The sequence below is a fragment of the Primulina tabacum genome, chromosome 1 (genome assembly GCF_025594145.1).
Source record: "Primulina tabacum isolate GXHZ01 chromosome 1, ASM2559414v2, whole genome shotgun sequence".
In the NCBI taxonomy this organism is placed as follows: domain Eukaryota; kingdom Viridiplantae; phylum Streptophyta; class Magnoliopsida; order Lamiales; family Gesneriaceae; genus Primulina; species Primulina tabacum.
Genome location: NC_134550.1, coordinates 7,516,929 through 7,539,769, shown reverse-complemented (window position 1 = coordinate 7,539,769; position 22,841 = coordinate 7,516,929). Strand labels below are relative to the sequence as shown.

Genomic DNA, 22,841 nt, shown 5'->3' with positions numbered 1-22,841 from the left:
ATATAATAAATGTAAACCCATTTCGAGAGAGAAAATTAATATAGAAATGGTGGCTGTACAAACCCTAAACTCCTCGCATTAATTGTTCTTCACATGATTCCGAGCTTCTTTTTCTTGTCTTCTTGAGTTGAACACTTCCTCTGGTCTTTGTTAAACCCAATACTGTCGCCTTTGAAAAAAATAAAATATATATCATTTTTGCAAATTATAGTTACTCCAAAATGAATTAGTGTTACATTAATTGATACTCCTCCCGTCCCAAATACATAAATTTGTTTATGTTTTCACATTGATTAAAAAAATCATTAATGCAAAAGTAAATCTATATATACGAACTTTCTATTTTATCTTTATTTAATTCATTCAAAAAAATCGTTAACACGTTTTCTAAAACTTAGTTGATAGAAACGTATAAACTGAACTATATATTCGGAACAACTGAAAAATGAAATGAAGTTTATATGATTATGATGGATGTAGGATGTAATATTTATAAAATCACCTAAATAATTTATTCTTAATTAAAATTCTCATTATCTATATTTCACCTATCCTAAACTTATTATGTTCATGATCTATAATTAAAGTCCTTGGAATGAAGAGATGATATAAAATATTAGCGAGGGGCGGAACCATGTTTTTTGGTAATCGTGTGGTGCAAAATTTGAGACGATATAATTTCTTATTGCATCGCAAGGGAAAAAAAACAGACATCTTCCACCACGTTATTAGAAGGTACACCACGAGAGCATCTAGGCAAGCATTTAATGAGCTTCTTGATTACCACTATTGTTTCTAATATTTATTCGCTTCGGTTTAATCGGTCTAGAGTCGAACTGAGTTGAACTCGTTAGGCAAAAATCTCTTTCGGAATATTTCTTATTCATTAGCAAAACTCGAATATAAAATTAGACATGTCAAAACAGGCCGGTGGGACGGGCCAGCCCGCCACCCGCCGCAACCCATCATTAGGCGGGGCCGGGCGGGCCAGCCTGCCATTTTGGCGGGCCTCTAAATGGCCAACCCAGTCCAACCCACCTTGGGCCGCGGGTTAGGCAGACCGACCAGCTTATTTTGTTAAGAAAAAATGATACACAGTATCACAGTAAACAAAGAATAAATATATATTTCAGTCAAATAGTTTCATAAAATACTTAAAAACATTGAAATAAGACATTAAGAAAGCATACAACATAATCCATAAAAGGTAAAGTGCTTAAAACAAATACTATAAAAGCAATTCTCATTAAATTTCATTCAATCTTGATCTTCTACATTAGCACAGAGATTCAGATTTTACCAGAGTGAATGATAGAGGCGAGGCGGAGAAGAAAAATAAGGAAGAAATAAGATAAGAGAGTGATTAGAGGCGTATGAGACTTATTCCAGTTTTTATATCAAACTTAAAATATAAAATTCTACCCCCCGTTTAGGCCCGTCTCGTCTTGGCCCGCAACCCAAATTTCGTGCCAGCCCGCCCCGTTTAGGTCTGCTCCCGTCTTGTACACCGTTTAGGCTCGCCCCGTCCGGTTTCGGAATAATTGATTATGAAAGAATGTTTTCTTCGTTCCTTTCTCATTCTCAATCGTCACAAATATATCCTCAAGATTGTAGCATAATCGTAGGCTACAAAACAGGAAACTAACAATATACATTGACTGATTTTAGGCTAGAGTATAGGAGGCTAATAAGACGGCTATCAATATACATTGACTTTACAACATATTTACTATATTTAACACTCCCCCGCAGTTGAAACGGGAGGTTTACGAACGCTGAGACTGTCCCGAAAATCTTCAAATAACACCTGTGGCAAACCCTTAGTGAAAATATCTGTTATTTGATAACGGGAGGGGACATGGAGAACGCGGACTTCTCCTCGTGCAACCTTCTCTCAGACAAAATGGATATCCATTTCTATATGCTTTGTACGTTGATGTTGAACTGGATTACCCGACAAATAAATAGCACTGACATTGTCACAATACACCAAAGTAGCTTTCTTAACCGGACAATGCAACTCTAAGAGAAGGTTTCGAAGCCAGCATGACTCAGAAACCACATTCGCTACCCCACGATACTCGGCCTCGGCACTAGAACGAGATAATGTGGGTTGACGCTTTGACGACCAAGAGACCAAGTTGTCCCCTAAAAATACACAATAATCAGATGTAGATCTCCTCGTATCAGGGCATCCACCCCAATCCGCATCCGTGTAGAATACTAGAGAGGAAAAAGATGAGGGATACAAATGTAGGCCATGATTTAATGTACCCTGAACATATCTAATAATCCGTTTGAGAGCAGACATATGGTCCATCCTTGGATCATGCATATGTAGACAAATCTGTTGGACGGCATACGAGATATCCGGCCTCGTGAAGGTAAGGTATTGTAGAGCCCCTGCAAGACTCCGATATAGAGAAGGATCATCAAAGGGAGCACTAGATGTAGCACTAACCTTTGATTTGGTGTCAACTGGAGTAGCCGATGATTTACAAGAGATCATTCCGGCACGTTCAATTATATCTTCGGCATATGTGCGTTGAGAAAGGAACATACCACCCTTATGTCGAGTCACCGCAATACCCAAAAAGTAATTCAATGGACCAAGATCTTTCATAGCAAATTCAGAACTAAGAAGATCCATAATAAAGAACCGGAGAGCATGAGACGAAGCAGTAAGAATAATGTCATCAACATATAATAAAATATAAGCCATTTTTGACCTTTTGCTGTAAATGAATAATGAGTTGTCACACCGACTATTAGTGAAACCGATAGAGATAACAAAATCAGCAAAGCGCTTATACCAAGCTCTGGGAGCTTGCTTAAGCCCATACAAAGACTTACGCAAGAGGCAAACATAGTCTGGATGGGTACGATTCCTATATCCCACTGGTTGATGCATATATACTGTTTCTTGAAGCTCACCATGAAGGAAGACATTCTTGACATCCAATTGATGGATTGGCCATGCCTTAGAAAGATAAAGACTGAGAACAGTGTGAATAGTTGCCGGTTTGACAATCGGACTAAAAGTTTCCCCACAATCAATGCCAACTTGTTGAGTTTTCCCATCACCTACAAGACGGGCTTTATGCCTCACAAAATCACCGTTAGATTTAAATTTGTGAGTACAAATCCACATAGACCGAATAACATTAACACCAGGAGTTCGGGGCACCAAATCCCACGTCTTATTTTTCATAAGAGCATGATATTCATCATCCATGGCCATTTTCCAATTTGGGTCACGAAGTGCCGCTGTTGGGTTTCGAGGCAAAAGGGACTGCGAAACCGTGTTGTGTAATGCTTGGTATTTTGGGTTGGGTTTGTGAATACCATGCTGACTTCGAGTTACCATAGTGGGCTTAGGAAGAAGATTATTGGGAGGAGGAGCAATGACTGGGCCTGGTGAGGGGCGGGCCGTGCGTGAGGCAGAAGGGGGAGTAGGGATTGTAGTAGGAGAGATGGGAGATGCGGAAGGGGGAGTGGTTGGGGAGGGGGGAGCTGCTGGAAGAGGAGCCGCAGATTGTTGAAGGTGATCTAAGACATAAGAAGAGAGACCATTATCCAAAAAATCATATGTATGTGACGAAGGGGAATGCAGTAATGCATAGGGAAAGACATTCTCATCAAAAATGACATGGCGACTAATGATAATTAGACGGGATGACAAATCATAGCATTTACAACCACGATGATTAGGTGGAAAACCCAAAAAGACACAAGGAGTAGATCGAGGCTGCAATTTATGGATTTTAGTGGAAGAAATAAGAGGATAACATAGACACCCAAAAACCCGAAGATGAGAATATGTGGGAACCCTTTGATATAAAATTTGAAGAGGGAACTTATTACCCAAAAGTTTGCTCGGAAGAATATTAAGAAGATATGTTGCCATTTGTAATGCATGATGCCAAAAGGAAGGGGGAAGGGAGGCATGAGAGAGAAGAGTACGAGTGATATTATTGATAGACCGAATTTTCCGTTCGGCCTTCCCATTTTGAGGAGAGGTGTGAGGACAAGAAAGACGGAATGACATACCATTTTTCTTACAGAAATCCCAAAAAAGTCCATTGTCAAATTCCCTCCCATTATCATATTGCATAGTTTTAATATTACGTTCAAATTGGCTAACAATATGAGCCCTAAAAATCAAAAACTTCTCATAAACCTCTGATTTTTGACCCAACGGAAAAGTCCACAAAAAATTAGAAAAAATCATCCAAAAATAACACGTAATATCTATGCCCTGCAGAACTCAGAATAGGTGAAGTCCAAATATCACTATAAATAATATCAAAAGGTAAAGAAGTACTCGAAGTAGAAGAAGCAAAAGGCAACTTAATATGTTTTCCGAACACACAAGAACGACAAATACTAGAATTAGTGTTTCGAATACAATCAATGCTTTTATTGATCCTAAGAGCATCTAACACAGGAGCTTCCGGATGACCCAGTCGATCATGCCAAAGTGAGGAAGAGATGGCTGCAAAGGTTGATGGAGTAGTTTGATTGTGGATAGATTTGAGAGGATATAGGTCACCCTGACTATCACACCTCAGTAGAGGCATCCCCGTCTGAAAATCCTTCACAGAAAAACCGAATGGATCAAATTCAAACGAAACAGAATTATCAGTGGTGAATTTCCTAACAGAAATTATATTTTTGATTATTTTGGGAGCATGAAGAACATTTTGTAAGGACAATGGAGGATTAGGAGAGGGCAAACAGGTATGACCATAGCCACTAATAGGAATTGAATGACCATTTCCGACAATAATATCAGAATTATGATTGCTCAAATGAAAATAAGACGAGAGATTACCATTTGACGTGGTCATATGTGATGTAGAGCCGGTGTCCATATACCAAGTAGGATCTGGTGGATTTAGAGTCATGGTGTGCATAGCCGATGCAATGTCTGTAGGCACATATGAACCAGTCTGACCATTGAAAGAAGAAGCCACAGGAGCAGTGAAAGCCTGATATGCTTGCTGCTGGGGCGTGGGCCCAACACCCCAGGCCCAAAGGTGGCAGTAGGTGGGCGAGCCCATCCTTGGGTAGGCATAGGGCAGGGGGGAGGAGCCCACTGAGACCACCCCCAGTTAGGAAACGGACCCCACCCCCAGAATGGATGCTGTTGTGGTGGCCGTCCTGGCGGGCCAGCCTTGCCGAAACGATCACCATTGCCGCCCTTGTTCTGCTTGCCATTGCCGCGGACGCCTGAATTTTTCCGGCCATTCTATTGTTGTTTGCGGCCAGAATGTTGCGGCACCCTCCCCTGTCCCGAATGAGAAGGAACAAAGGAGGAGCCATCGTCCTCATGTGGAGCAACGACCATGGCAGAATCGGACGCCATTGCCGCCTCCTTAGCTAAGCCCGATTCCTCAAGAGTGAGCATGGACCTGGCTTGATAAAAAAGAGGGAGGGGATCACTTTGTCGGATCATTGTACCCACACCACGCTACGGAGTAGTGAGACCAGAGACAAGTTGAAGCACCAACCGACTCTCAGACACCGGAGCCCCGACATTCTTCAATTGATCGGCCAAGGACTTTAGCCGTTGACAATATGCCGATACATTTGGGTAATTTTCCATCTTGGTGGTTGAAAATTGTTGCTCAAGAGTGACCGCACGGGAATGCTTATTGTCTTGGAAAATGTCTCGCAAACGGTTCCAAGCCTCCAGTGCCGTAGCATCGGGTGCAAGGATGGTGTGTAGAAGGTCATTAGATATCGTGGAGTAAATCCACGACAAGACCGTGGCATCAAGAGTAGCCCACATGTCGGCATCCTCCTCCTCGACCGTGGCCTTCGATTTGTCTTCCGGAGGAGGTATGATGTGATGGATAACCTTGTTCGAACGTGCATGAACCTTGAACAACTCCGCCCATGTTGAGTATTGCACGTTTTCCATCTCGAGAATAATAGGGACATGATTCCTAATGTTGGAGACAGCAAGAGCTGGGTGAAAATTTCTAGATTGAGACATCGTTGCCGGAGAAAGACAAACGACAGGGAAGAAAGAAAAGAAGAAGAAGAGGGGCGGAAATCACAGCTAGGGCGCAGCGGAAAGAGATTGAGAAAAAAAAACCTTAATGCTCTGATACCATGAAAGAATGTTTTCTTCGTTCCTTTCTCGTTCTCAATCGTCACAAATATATCCTCAAGATTGTAGCATAATCCTAGGCTACAAAACAGGAAACTAACAATATACATTGACTGATTTTAGGCTAGAGTATAGGAGGCTAATAAGACGGCTAACAATATACATTGACTTTACAACATATTTACTATATTTAACGGATTATTTTCGTATTTTTGTTACATCAGGCCCGGGTTCTACAATATTTTTCAGTTTATTATCATATTTTATTATTTCATCTCACGAATAGTCCTCGAAACATCATATTTTTATATATAAGGTAGTTTTCGGGTCAAAATAAAATAGTTATGGTGTATCGAAACCGGACCTAAATTTAATGGGCCGAATGGAGTAATGGAGATTTTGCTAGTGGTTCTGCTAAAATGTGGAATTAAGTGCAAATGGTAAAAATGAAAATCCAACTGAAATGAAAGCTAGTCCAATGGATATGGCCTGTATATATATTTAAAAAATTAATTCATCTAAGCTCTTTTTTAAATGAATAATTTAACAAAAATATTTAAATAATAAATTTAATAAATAAAATTTTATTTGAGATACTATAATTGTTAGGTTTCATATTTATTTTAATTGAATATAATGATTAATGGAAATAAATTAAGTTTTCTTATCTTACGAAAAATAAGAAAATATGTGATAAATTATTAAAACAAGTACGAAACATCTTCCAATTTGAAAAAAAATTTAGAAATAATGAATATATTAAGATGAAATAAAATCATCAAGATAAGGATAATTTTATCAAAAATTAAAAAAAAATCAAGTGGAACAAAATATAAAATAAAAATATCATCTCCAAAAATATATTAGCAACATTAAGACTAGTTCTCTTGTGAGACGATCTCACGAATCTTTATTTGTTGGACGTATCAACCCTACCGATATTCACAATAAAAAGTAATACTCTTAGCATAAAAAATAATATTTTTCGTAAATGACCAAAATAAGATATCTATCTCACAAAATACGACCCATAAGATCGTCTCACACTGGTTTTTGTTCAACATTAATGAACATATTTTATGGGCTCGTATGGTTAATTAATTATATAGTAAAGATGATCAGTTAAATGTATGAGTTTTCAAAATATTAAATTATTTGATACGATTCACCTTATATGTACAAGAATCGATTATTTTTTTTATAACGAGACAAAATTTTTTCAGATTTATCTATCTGTAAATATATAATTACGATCACTGAGTTACAAAGAATAATCTAGAATATATACATGTTCAAGAACTTTGTCTTGATCTCATCTCAAACACGAGTCAAGCATACGAAGATCCATAACTTCCATGCTTTTATATATCGATTTGGAATGATAGGCAATATGAAGTAAATTTCAAATTTGATTGAAAATAGTTACGGACTTTGCATTTACAATTTAACAAAGCATCACATAAATATTCTGCTGAAATAAGGCAATGTACAGAGATTATTCGTATTCAAAGCATTAAGCAAAGAATTTTAGATATTTTTGACAATATTAATTATGATTAAAAAAATTAATTGATGTGAAAAGTTGTTAAATAACAATATTTTTTTAATACTAAATATACATTTATATTATATTTCATTTATGTAAACAAATGAATTCTGATTTTATAACAAATTAACAAAAACAATATGTTATATATCAATTAAAACAAATATTAAGTAAAATAAATTGTATTAAACATTTTTTAAAGCATTTTGATCGACGATATAAAATTTGTCGAAAGCATCATTTTAATTTTTATGCTTTAATTTAAATTAAACAAAATTAATTTTAAAAATAAAATAAAATTGAAAGATTAAAAATTTACCCAATGACTGAAAGCCACGTGTAGAAAATGGATCCTGCGAACGACGTCGTTTTTATCATCTTTTTCAAATTTATGTATTAGCTCATCTCAACGAACTCTTTGGAGAATCCATGGCCATTTCTACGCAGCTTCTATTCCTTGCACTTCTGCTATTATTTTCTGCAGCTGAAAATTTTGCGAATCCCGATGAGATTTTCGATGTTCGTAGACATTTATCCACTGTAACCAGGTATCTCTCTTGCAATTCTCGCATGGCATGAATCCAGATTTTTTTTTCTTCTATGATCGACTAAGTTCGTGTTTTTTTATTTGATTGGATGGGATCGTGCAAAGAATAAATCTTTCTCTTTGCTACTGTAGTTATTTTTGGTGATTTTCCGTGGTTTGGAATGGAATTTTGTTTTAGTTGAATATCTTACGTATCTTCTATGCAGGTATCTCGTAGCAAAGGATATTTCCGAGAATTCATTTGTGCCTTCAAATTCTCTTGATCATTGTAAACCTATTCACTTAAATCTAGTGGTAATTCTCCTTCAACCTTCTAGTTTGTTACCACTGAAGCGTATCTTTAGCTTTCATAATGTTGTTTGCTGTTATGCAACATCCACAATTTTTTTTTATTTAGCGTGTAGTTCAACTTAGCTTCACGGATTATGTTATTTGTAGCTGAATCATTCTTTGTACTATCCAGCTACAACATTGTATTATAGTAATTTAGCTTGTTTATTTGAGTATTACTTCCACTTGCGGCTCAAGTGGTTTTTCCTTACACGTATTCTTGCACTTTTAAATTAGCACCTGATTGATGCTTGGAATGGCAGGCAAGGCACGGAGCTCGGGCTCCCACAAATAAAAAATTAAAAGATTTAGTGGCCTTTTCAACTCGCCTGGAAGTCCTTTTATGAAAAGTTAAAGAGGACAAATCATCTGCACAGAAGATTCCTCCGTGGTTATGGCGATGGAATTCTCCTTGGGCAGGAAAGCACAGAGGAGGAGAGTTGATTAGTGAAGGAGAAAATGAACTGTATCAGCTCGGGATTAGAACCAGAGAGAAATTTCCGGAACTATTTCATGAGGATTATCACCCTGATTTATATCCAATTAAAGCAACTCAGGTTCATTAATAATTGATGTATTGATCTTTACTCGTGTATGAAACATGCAAAATGCTAATCTATATTCTGCGTGGAACATATTTTTCCTTGCTTCTTGTGAGGTGCAGAACCAGATTATATTTTTAAAAGGTGTTAAGAAATTTCTTCCTCCAATCCAGTTTTCTTTTTCATGGATACCTCCAGAATTTACTTTTCTAATATGCATCTCATAAACTACAAAAAAAGATGATGTTATCTACTGCTTTGATAATCTTTCTGGGAAGCTTATTCATTAGAGATTGTTGATATGATGGATAACTGTTGTGCACCTTCCATGTCTAACTGTACTGATATAATATTCATGCTTCAGCTTTTGCATGTGTTTTTTTTATAATTATAGATTTCTCGAGCCTCGGCTAGTGCTGTATCATTTGGAATGGGCCTTTTTAGTGGACAAGGAAATCTTGGAGCAGGTCGCCAACGAGCTTTTGCAGTGACCAGTGAAAGCCGTGCAAGTGATATAATGTTGAGATTCCATGATTGTTGTCAGAACTACAAGGTAGATAATTTCTTTCCATTTTGAAGAACTATGTTTGTAGAGCTATAAGAATTATGTTCTCAGACATGATGAATGTTGAATGCTACTTTTTCTAAATTGGACTATAGTCTATCAGGAAGGGTCAGGAACCATATGTTGAGAAACTCAAGGAACCTGTACTAAATGAAATAGCTCAAGAATTAGTTAAACGTTGGGGTTTGAATTTCACATCACGGGATGTGTTGTCTATGTGGTTTCTGTGCAAACAGATAATAATTGTTCTCTCACTTCTGCTCAGTGCTTCATTAAGAGTGCAACTGCATTTATTTTAAAAATTGACTTGTACAGGAAGCATCTTTATTAAACACAACTGATCAAGCTTGTGCTATTTTCAGTCCATCTGAGGTAATTACACTTCATTTTCGCATTTTTAATCTGAGGTATTTGTTATATGTTCTCATTATATGCTTTTGTATGAGCTGACTTCATTCTTAGGTGCGCTTCCTCAGAGTCTATCTGATAATTTTTAAGTCTAAGCATTAGATTAAGTGATGAAAAAAATTCCATGACGATTCCTACGACTAATCTGTATAATGAATGACTAGCAGGTTGGGTTGTTGGAGTGGGCAGATGATCTGGAGCTATTTGTACTGAAAGGTTATGGCAATTCCTTAAATTACCGAATGGGAGTGCCTTTACTTCGAGATGTCATTCAGTCGATGGAGCAAGCTGTGAAGGCTAACGAAGGTGCTTTTCTTCGCCATTTTTCTTCCACTACTTGTGTTAAGGGCACAAGGCAGGGGTTTGGCTTGGATTTCTAGAAAATTGTTGGATGTTACATTCATCTGGTGCTTACCGTTAACCAGATGAAAAATAAGAAATTTGGCATGATTTAATTTGTTTGGGGTGATATAGGCTGAAAAGTGAGTATTGTCTTTTTCTCTCGTTCATTATGCATATATGCTTGTTTCATATCATTGTCTAGTTTTCTCAACATTCTGCTGTCTGCAAAGTTAATTACTGAAACCATGATATTTTGTCCAGTTGTCCAGATATTCTATTAACTATTGTGATTACTATAATTCATTAAGTTCTCGAGACAATGGTAAGTGAACAAAGCAATATAAAGATCAACATCTTGTTGCTTTATTTTAAGAACAGTTCATAAAGAAAAAGAAAACTTTATTGCTAGGATTTTTATTGTGGCAAATAACATTGTAAATCGTAGTTCCATTTAACATCAGATCGAGTAACTTATGTTGTGGAAGGTTTACAAATATCTGATATGATCATGTAACAAACCCTGGAACTTTAGATCTAATCGTTTCTAGGCTCACTCTTTTCACAGATTGAATGTGCTTATAATCAGTGGCTATCACACTGGCTTGCCAACCCGTTTGATGTTGATTCTGGGACATCCCATCTTTTCTTATTCACTGTTCAAAAACTTGTGGTTTCGAACTGTTATACATTTTATCCTTTTCTTCTATTCATTTTTTTCCAATTTCTTACTTGTTCCGCTTTATAGAAGGACTTGTTCCTGGAAGCTGTGAAATTGCCAGACTACGGTTTGCTCATGCAGAAACTCTGCTTCCATTTTCCTGTTTGCTTGGACTTTTTCTTGATGGCTCTGGTGAGTGTTTTCACTGTTGAATGTTCCTTTTGTGCTCTCTCTCATGTTTAGCTTTTCTTTAAGACTTCTGTCTTTTGATTTAATTTTAATTAATCATGTCTATTAAATTCCAGAGTTTGAAAAAATACAAAGAGAACAACCTTTGCAACTCCCACCAAAACCTCCCCACAAGAGAATCTGGCGTGGCAGCACAGTTGCCCCTTTTGCTGGAAATAACATGCTAGTTTTATACAACTGCCCAGCCAACAACTCAAGCAAATACTTCGTGAGAGTACTGCATAATGAACACCCAATTCGATTGCCGGTAAGGTTTTCTCTGCCTATATAACAAAACCGATAATGTTATTACTTGTGCTGGTATTTGGTTTAATCTTTCCAATGATGCATTTGATTCTATGCATAGGGTTGTGATAATTCTGACGTCTGCCCATTCGAGGTCTTCAAGGTACTCATGTTGTTAACTAGATTTTGTCGATAGAACAGTTTTAACAATAATTCAAACGATTAAATTCTATCTTCAATACCTCAGGAGAGAATAGCCGCACCTCATCTAAAGCACGACTACTACTCTCTTTGCAATGTGGAGTCGCCGGAGAAATTAGTTCCAACTTGCAAATTTTCACAAATACTGCGGTGGTTTTTCCCAGGTAATGCAAGGCAACCCAAGAAAGATGAACTCTAAAACGAATAACTGTACTAACTTGCTGACATCACGTTGTCTGATGATGTTTACAATATAACAATTTGTAGTTTCTGTCAAGTCCATCTGCATAGATATAAGGTGTTGCTCTCCCTTGTTTCAATCGGTAAAAATTTTACAGGATAACATGAAAATGGGTTAAAAATTATTGTAACAAAAATATATAAAATAAGATGAAAATGGTTTTATTTATTTCCAAGAAAAAATATTCTTATGAAAATGGAAAAAAACGCACCAAAATTTCTATTTAGTTAAGGATTTTATCAAAGCATGTATCTGGTTTGTTTTGAGCAATATCTAAAATGAATAATGACGAATACTTCTAACCTTCCCTGTAAAAAAATTCGATGTATAATCAAATTTGTACTGAAAAACATTCGCGACGATAATCGAAAATTATAAAGTACTTATCACAAAGATGAACGAAAAGATTTGTCCAATACGGTTTACTTGTTAACGTGGTTTAATACCAAATGATAATGATTGCAGGTTCTAACATCATAAAAGAAAATGATTTTAGGGGCTTGAGCATGTAGTCATGGTTCCCATAGACACCCAGGTTTTCTTAAAACCAATACCTACATTGAACCTCTATAAAAATATTTAGTAGAATGATTTTGAGCCTTGCAAATATATTTAAAGAAAATAATAATCTGATTCGTGTAACATGGAATATTTAAATAGAAGAATAAGAAAATCCCTATAATAAGTAATTTAATATTTCATACAAAATGCAGCATAGCTTTTAGTGTTTACAATAACTTATTTTAAGTGCTTTCGAACTTCCATGCAAACACTAAATTTGTAAAAGAAAAACACACAATCGTTTTTTAAAGCATCTGCAAACATTATGTTAATATGCCGGAATACTATCAAAATATTCAATAAATTCAACTAATTTTCACATACCCAAATATTAAATTTTTAATAGACCCGAGTTTCCAGACATCATGACATCTAAAGTCGAAAATGTATCCTCTACACAACCAAAACCATATCTAAATATTACCTAATATTTTTCCATAAATTAAATGCAGACCACATCATAAAAGAGTATCCCCTGTATTGATAGGACTCCAGCGCTGAAACCTGAAGGGAGCAGGAATATTGAGAACCGACATGGATGGTATGGTACACTATTATGCCTGAAAAGTGTGAGGTATGACCTTCGAAAAAATTTGGGCATCCATCAACTGCCCCACACAAGAAAGTGCACATAGCAGATGAACAGGGAAGCAAACAAAATGGCAGAAAAAATAAAAGGATTCATCTTCACTCGCAACAATTCATAACTAAGAATCTTTCCTCCAATTGGAAATGTCTTTCCAGCTTCATATAAAGCCACCCCATGTGTCCGAGTAATACTGCCAGAATCGACAATTACATTACTAACTGTAATGAGCAATCCTTCTCGCAAAAGGAGGACTACATAAGGTGGCCTGAAGCAATATTGTTCAATAAAAGGCTGAGGAACAACACTGTTTCTAGCCAAATCCCAAGATCTTTCACAAAATTCACGGCCCTTCTCCAGTACATCGTCTAAAGCAGCATCAGTCTTCAAATGTAAAAATTGGTAAACCACATAGAAGCCAGATATTGCGTAGAACTGAGCAGTGGGACGAGGCAGATTACTGGCAAGTGCGCATGGTTGCAGCTCACAATCAATTCCTGGACTATGATCCGACCATTCAGACAAATTAACAGCAACTTTAGCCAGTGCACTACATTCCTCCCAGTCTGGAGCTCCAACTAGCTGAACTAGAACTCCAGCCTTTCCTCCGTTGCTCAGTTTTTTACCACTAATTGGAGGACTTCCAACCTTTTGGTGAATAGATGTGCAACGTGAACATGAGTACGGCTCTTTGCAACCATTTTGTAAACACGGATGCTTCATTTCAAGATTTCCACCGACCAAATCTTCATTGATGATCTGCGGAAGTTGCTCGAGAAGATGAGCAACAGATTTGTCAAATGCATCATTGATCCCATATCCAGTAAGAGAGTATGCTCTAAAACGATGATTAACAGAGCCAATGCTCAATTTTAGGCTTGTATCATCATGGTCAATTTGCTTGCCTTCAAATGTAACCTGCAACGATGAGCCACCCAAGTCAAGTGCACCGTATTTTTCCTTGGGAATAGATACTAAGGCATCGGTGTGATAATTAAAGCAATTCATCCATAATAAGCTTCCTCTATGCGGGTGATGATTTTAACCCGCTCCTTTTTGCTCAAAAAAGGTGAACTCTTAAGAATCGACCAAGCATTACCAAGGAGCCATTCAGATTCTGAATTCGGCAGTCTGCGAACTCCTGCTGTGTCGTAAAGAAAGAGAGAAGTAGTCTAGTGTGAATTTTTAGGAATTTGCTTCTCAGCCCATTGGATAAGAGGTTCGATTGCTTTACGGAACCCAGAGATATAATGCACTAATTTGTCAAATCCTGGCTCTGTTTCCATTCTGTTGTAAGCTCGCCCATTCTGCGCCCTCTGGAGACCTTCAGGCAATGATTTTTTAAAAAAAAGGAAGATTGCCATCTTTGTTGTGATTAACAGATGCCTGATATACATAAACACGGGTTCCAGTGCTACCACAATCAAGAGCAACATAAAAGTTGGATTGCCCACTAAACCAAGTTGAGTATAGAAATTGCAGGGCAAATGCAAGACAAGTAAACAGAAACAAGCACAGGAGAACACAGATAACTCGCTTCCACTTTTTTTGTCCATATGTAATTCCAGGTGATGCCTTCTCCTTGAGAAAACTTGATCCAGCATTATCTTTTTCAAAGAAAAAACTTGTTCCGACCCGGGGATGCCACCACCACCTTCTAGATCAAGTCAGCTATGAGTAGACAAATCTTGAAGGGAAGAAGATGGTCTCAAATTAGTCTTTTTATCTAGGCCAGCAAAAAGTTAAACCTTGTATAGAACCATGAATAGGTGGTAATCCAGTTTGTGCTCTACAGAACTTCACTCCAACCTAATTTTATTACTTCTACCTGCTATATCAAGGAAATGGTAAGTGGATTTTAGCTCATTAATCTTTACCATCTCAAATGAATCCATAAACAAAACATAAATCCTATTTGCTAATATCAATCCCATCCAAATTTCATCTCTCATCTTTGCAAGAACAACAATATCACATCCCAAATAGCTGATCAAGCATCATGCCATCAATTCCGCATTGCGAAATAACTTGCATTACAAACTTCAACTCGTAGCAGCCAAATAAGATATCATTAAAATATATAATAATTAACCTGAAAATATTATATAAACATGGAAGCAACGAATATGAATATTATAATATTATTTATTTAAAATTACAAAAATCTATACATATACATATATATATATATATATATCTATACATATTATAAAAGTGTGCATCAAGGTCAAAGTTTTTCTATTGTGTATTGTCAACTTTGTCCTTAGTTTGTATACACGGTAAAAATTTAGTGAGGATGTTTTTGTCAAATCAGTTATTATGATAAGGACAAAATTGTCAAACTACATTTTTGTTAAATAATGATCAAGTTGCCAAAAAAGCTGAAACTTTAAAATTCTTTGATTTTTATTTTCTTGTAGATGAATTGAACAAACTTTTTTCACAAAAAATATTAATTTGAAAAGATTGAAATACCAAAATATATTGGTTTTATTTGCTTATAGATGAAGTGAAAAAGAATTTTTTCACAAAAAACTTAATTTGTAGATTTTTTCACAAAAAAGTTAATTTGTAGAAGATTAAAATAACAAAATTCTTTTGTTTTATTTTCTTGTAAATAAAGTGAAAATATTTTTTCCACAAAAACTTAGTTTATATAACGATATGATGTTAAATATATTTTATTTTACGTTCATTAAGATTAATTATTTTAAAACGAAGAATTAAACTAATGAAGTCAAATAATTAAACTAATTTTGTTTTTGTTTTAACAAGGTTGGTGTCATGAGGAAGGTTCGATATTTAATTACATTTACAAAAAGATACAATAATTATCAGGTATAAATATAAATAATCCTAATAAATATTTCATTGATATTTATTTTATCTATATTTCTTTGTCAAAAAGAAAGTCAACTAATATTGTTCAAAGCCTTGGTTTATTATGAAATTTTAACGATATAAGATTGAATAATATATTTGTATTAATTTTAACTATATTTTCCTCTTTTTAAAGGCTAGAAACTATAACAATTATTTTATGAGAGATTCTTGCAATTAACGAATGATTATTTTTATAAGAGATATATATTGACAAATCAATTATAGTTTTTGTAACATTAAAAGATATATCTTTGAATGTAAATTTTTAAAATTATGATAAATAAATTTTTATAAAATTTATCCATTAGCAATACTCACTACTTCTCCATAGACAAAGTCAAAGTTATTTGGTTTTTATTTATTTGTAGATGAAGTGAACAAATGTTTTTCACGAAAATATTTGTTTGAATGTGATTTATTTTATTTTGTAGATTTATAATCTTTTGAATGATTTTTTATATGCAAGAAGTTTATCTTCGATTTGGTTTATTTCATCCTAGCCATGTGGGTATTGCCCCCATGATAGGATGGATGGCCAAGATTTGCCCATGCATATATAGGACCCATTTTTTTTTTTAGAAATTGTATGTGTGGCAAGATCTTACCCGTTGAAATGAAGTGATGGTAGTGCCCACATAGGTAGGATCTCATTATGACTTTAAGTTGGTGAGAAAATTTTTGTAAATCAATTATTATGAAGATGTCAAGATTATCAATCTACGTAGCAAGGATCAAATTGCCAAGAAGATTGAAACTCCAAAATTCTTTGGTTTTTATTTTCTTGTAGATGAATTGAACATATTTTTTTCCGCAAAATATTAATTTGAGAATATTGAAATACAAAAAATCATGGGTTTTATTTGTTTATAGATGAAGCGAAAATAATTTTTCCCAAAAAAATTAGTTTATACAATATTGAAATACCAAAATTCTTTTGTTTTATTTGGTTGTAAATATAGTGAATTTTTTTCCACAAAAAACATAATTTGTGTAAGGACATGATATTAAATATCCTCTATTTTGCATTAATTGAGAATAATTAATTTAAAACGACGAATTAAAATAATGAAGCCAAATAATTAAATCATGTGGGTTGGTGTTATGAAGAAGGTTCGACGGTTAATTACATTTTACAAAAATGATACAAAGCATTATTGGATATAGAAGAAAGATTACCTTATAAATATTTCGTGAGTATTTATTCTATCTATTTTTCTTTATAAAAAAATCCAACTAATATTTTTCAAAGCCTTAGTTTATTATTAAAATTTAACAATATATGATTGAATACATACAGTTTTACTAATTTTGACTATTTTTCGTCTTTGTAAATATCAGAAACTATAATAATTACTTATTCGATGATCTTGCAGTTGACGAAGATGTATTTTTATAAAGGATGGATATAAACCATTTATAGATTTATGTAATCTGAAATGACATATCTTTGAAGGTAAATTTTTAAAATTATTATGAATAAATCTTTACAAAAATTATTCATTATTGCTCAATATTTCTCCTTATGGGTTATGATTGATAATAAGAAAGGTCAAATTTATTTGCTTTTATTTGCTTGTAGATGAAGTGAACATATATTTTTCACAAAATATTAAATTGAATATGATTTGTTTTATTTTGTAAATCTATAATCTTTTGAATGAGTTATATATGCAAGAAGTTTCTCAGAAAAAAAATTAATATATACAAATTTAATACTTCCAATAATATAGTATGAAATATAAAAAAATATATGTTATCGTAATTTTGAATTTTTGTATTTAAATAACATATTGCATAAATATGTTATATCATTAAGAGTTGAACACTTTTTGATAAATATAATAAAATATTAATTAAATCATATTTTGTCAGTTGTCTAGAAGATAGAGTAACCAAAATTCATTGATTTTATTTGCTTGTAGATTAAGTTAAAATATTTACAAAAAATAAATATAATTCGTAGAATACTGAAATAACAAAATTCTTTGGTTTTATTTGCTTGATGAAACAAACTTTTTTTTTCTACAAACACTTAATTTGTGTGGAGATTTGTAGAGGCGTCAAATAGAGAAGAATATACATTTTTTCTCATAAGATTTGCTAATGAAGATGGCGAGAATATTGTTTTTCACAGAGAAGAAAAAACTGATGACAAAAAAAAAATCGTGAAAGCAATATAAATTGAAAATATAAAAGAAGAAAATATTTGACGCAATAATTTAATTTAAGGTTTAGAATATATTATCTATATTATATTTTTATTTTTCATAAATCAATAACACGTTGTAAAATAAGTGGTCAACGTTATGTATTATACTTTATTCTTCTCTCAAATTTAAATTTAATAACTATTGTGATATCAATTTTATATTATATTTTCTCCAATGTCTAATTTATACAAAATTATAATATTTATTACTACTATGTTTTTCAACAATTATTAATTTATTTAGATTGCGCTTGGATAAATTGATTTCAAATTTATGGATTAGAATTATAATTTTATTGTTAATAATGAAATAATATATCAAATATTGAATATACACATTACTTATTTACATATTATTATTTATATAAAGTAGAATAAATTTCAAATAACATTTTTATTGGGTGGACTTGAAAAATATAATAATTAACATGAAATATTACTATATAAACATGAAATGAGTGGATTTGAAGTTTATGATGTTACTTCTCTAAATAACAAAAATACATTTGAATGTATTGAAATCCATGGATTTGAAATCCTTCCATTCAAGAATAACCTTAGATTTATAACACATAAAATTTTTAAACAAATATCTTTTGCACTCATTTTATAATACATGTAGTACAAATTATATTACATTGAATTTCCTACGGATAATGCTAAAGGTACAACCAATATATCGTACTGCGATATTTACAACAATTATATAGTGAGATTTTGTTATTATCTAATGAGATTTTATATTTAATTTATCATGAGATTTTGATAAATGAAATTTCTGTATTGATTTTTTTGAATTATAATAATTATTGTACAAATTTGGTTGCACATGTAGCATTACTCATTTTATATCGACTAATATAGCATAATCATTAATATATAATTTTTTGTAAATTAATCTCTTTTGATCTCATTTCTTTAACAATAATTATTGATAATAGAAATGTATTTTCACGTGCGTCGCACGTGTCTTTACCTAGTATATTTATATATATATATATATATATATATATATATATATATATATATATTATAAAAGTGTGAATCAAGGTCAAAGTTTTTTTATTGTGTATTGTCAACTTTGTCCTTAGTTTGTACATACAGGAAAAATTTAGTGAGGATGTTTTTGTCAAATCAGTTATTATGATAAGGACAAAATTGTCAAACTACATTTATGTTAGATAATGATCAAGTTGCCAAAAAAACTGAAACTTTAAAATTCTTTGATTTTTATTTTCTTGTAGATGAATTGAACAAACTTTTTTCACAAAAAATATTAATTTGAAAAGATTGAAATACCAAAATATATTGGTTTTATTTGCTTATAGATGAAGTGAAAAAGATTTTTTTGACAAAAAACTTAATTTGTAGATTTTTTCACTAAAAAGTTAATTTATAGAAGATTAAAATAACAAAATTCTTTTGTTTTATTTTCTTGTAAATAAAGTGAAAATATTTTTTCCACAAAAACTTAATTTGTATAATGATATGATGTTAAATATCTTTTATTTTACGTTCATTAAGATTAATTATTTTAAAATGAAGAATTAAATTAATGAAGCCAAATAATTAAACTAATTTTGTTTTAACAAGGTTGGTGTCATGAAGAAGGTTCGATATTTAATTACATTTACAAAATGGTACAAGAATTATCAGATATAAATATAGATAATCCTAATAAATATTTTATTGATATTTATTTTATCTATATTTCTTTATCAAAAAGAAAGTCAACTAATATTGTTCAAAGCCTTGGTTTATTATGAAAATTTAACGATATAAGATTGAATAATATATTTGTATTAATTTTAACTATATTTTTCTCTTTTTAAAGGCTAGAAACCATAACAATTATTTTATGAGAGATTCTTGCAATTAACGAATGATTATTTTATAAGAGATATATATTGACAAATCAGTTATAGCTTTTGTAACATTAAAAGATATATCTTTGAATGTAAATTTTTAAAATTATGATAAATAAATTTTTATAAAATTTATTCATTAGCAATACTCACTATTTCTCAATAGACAAAGTCAAAGCTAAGTTATTTGGTTTTTATTTACTTGTAGATGAAGTAAACAAATGTTTTTCACAAAAATATTTGTTTGAATGTAATTTATTTTATTTCGTAGATTTATAATCTTTTGAATGATTTTATATATATATGCAAGAAGTTTATCTTTAATTTAGTGAGAAAATTTTTGTAAAATCAATTATTATGATGTCAAGATTATCAATCTACGTATGCTAGGCAAGGATCAAGTTGCCAAGAAGATCGAAACTCCAAAATTCTTTGGTTTTTATTTTCTTGTAGATGAATTGAACATATATTTTTCCGCAAAATATTAATTTGAGAATATTGAAATACAAAAAATCATGGGTTTTATTTGTTTATAGATGAAGCGAAAATAATTTTTTCCCAAAAAAATTAGTTTGTACAATATTGAAATACCAAAATTCTTTTGTTTTATTTGGTTGTAAATATAGTGAATTTTTTCCACAAAAAGCATAATTTGTGTAAGGACATGATATTAAATATCATCTATTTTGAATTAATTGAGAATAATTAATTTAAAACGACGAATTAAAATAATGAAGCCAAATAATTAAATCATGTGGGTTGGTGTTATGAAGAAGGATTGACGGTTAATTACATTTTACAAAAATGATACAAAGCATTATTGGATATAGAAGAAAGATTACCTTATAAATATTTCGTGAGTATTTATTCTATCTATTTTTCTTTATAAAAAAATCCAACTAATATTTTTCAAAGCCTTGGTTTATTATTAAAATTTAACAATATTTGATTGAATACAGACAGTTTTACTAACTTTAACTATTTTTCGTCTTTGTAAAGATCAGATCCTATAACAATTACTTATTTAATGATCTTGCAATTGACGAAGATGCATTTTTATAAAGGATGGATATAAGTAAATCAATTATAGATTTATATAATCTGAAATGACATATCTTTGAAGGTAAATTTTTAAAATTTTTATGAATAAATCTTTACAAAAATTATTCATTATTGCTCAATATTTCTCCTTATGAGTTAAGATTGATAATAAGAAAGGCCAAATTTATTTGTTTTTATTTGCTTGTAGATGAAGTGAACATATATTTTTCAAAAAATATTAAATTGAATATGATTTGTTTTATTTTGTAAATCTATAATCTTTTGAATGAGTTATATATGCAAGAAGTTTCTCAGAAAAAAAATAATTTATTCAAATTTAATACTTCCAATAATATAGTATGAAATATAAAAAAATATATGTTATCGTAATTTTGAATTTTTGTATTTAAATAACATATTGCATAAATATGTTATATCATTAAGAATTGAACACTTTTTGATAAATATAATAAAATGTTAATTAAATCATATTTTGTCAGTTGTCTAGAAGATAGAATAACCAAAATTCATTGATTTTATTTGCTTGTAGATTAAGTTAAAATATTTACAAAAAATAAATATAATTTGTAGAATACTGAAATAACAAAATTCTTTGGTTTTATTTGCTTGATGAAACAAACTTTTTTTTTCTACAAAACATTTAATTGTGTGGAGATTTGTAGAGGCATCAAATAGAGAAGAATATACATTTTTTCTCATAAGATTTGCTAATGAAGATGGCGAGAATATTATTTTTCACAGAGAAGAAAAAAATGATGACAAAAAAAATAGTGAAAACAATATAAATTGAAAATATAAAAGAAGAAAACATTTGACGCAATAATTTAATTTAAGGTTTAGAATATATTATCTATATTATATTTTTCATAAATCAATAACACGTGGTAAAATAAGTGGTCAACGTTATGTATTATACTTTTTTCTTCTCTCAAATTTAATTTTAATAACTATTGTGATATCAATTTTATTTTATATTTTCTCCTATGTCTAATTTATACAAAATTATAATATTTATTACTACTATGTTTTTCAACAATTATTAATTTATTTAGATTGCGCTTGGATAAATTGATTTCAAATTTATGGATTAGAATTATAATTTTATTGTTAATAATGAAACAATATATCAAATTTTGAATCTACACATTACTTATTTACATATTATAATTTATATAAAGTAGAATAAATTTCAAATAATATTATTTTTGGGTGGACTTGAAAAATATCATAACTAAGATGAAATACTACTATATAAACATGAAATGAGTGGATTTGAAGTTTATGATGTTATTTCTCTAAATAACAAAAATACATTTGAATGTATTGAAATCCATGGATTTGAAATCCTTCCATTCAAGAATAACCTTAGATTTATAACACATAAAATTTTTAAACAATAATACATGTAGTACAAATTATATTACATTGAATTTCCTACGGATAATGCTAAAGGTACAATTAATATATCGTACTGCGATATTTACAACAATTATATCGTGAGATTTTGTTATTATCTAATGAGATTTTATATTTAATTTATCATGAGGTTTTGATAAATGAAATTTCTTGTATTGATTTTTTTGAATTGTTCTTATTGTACAAATTTGGTTTCACATGTAGCATTACTCATTTTCTATCGACTAATATAGCATGAAATCATTAATATATAATTTTTTGTAAATTAATCTCTTCTGATCTCATTT

At 31.7% G+C, this 22,841-nt stretch overlaps 1 protein-coding gene and 2 pseudogenes across 1 annotated transcript; 1 reads left to right on the top strand and 2 right to left on the bottom strand.

Annotated features, from left to right (window-relative positions):
• Nucleotides 1-3,815: 3,815 nt before the first annotated feature.
• LOC142517468 (uncharacterized) lies at nucleotides 3,816-6,130 on the bottom strand (annotated as a pseudogene).
• Nucleotides 6,131-8,077: 1,947 nt separating this feature from the next.
• Nucleotides 8,078-13,126, top strand: LOC142538699 (uncharacterized; annotated as a pseudogene).
• An 11-nt stretch (nucleotides 13,127-13,137) lies between these two features.
• LOC142538710 (putative apyrase 7) lies at nucleotides 13,138-14,127 on the bottom strand. Its single transcript, XM_075644011.1, has one exon. The coding sequence runs from the start codon at nucleotides 14,125-14,127 to the stop codon at nucleotides 13,138-13,140; it is 990 nt and encodes a 329-aa protein (XP_075500126.1).
• Nucleotides 14,128-22,841: the final 8,714 nt, after the last annotated feature.

Excerpts from the sequence above, each read along its gene's own strand:
- LOC142538710 (XM_075644011.1), bottom strand. The coding sequence starts at position 14,127 with ATGAATTGCTTTAATTATCACACCGATGCCTTAGTATCTATTCCCAAG.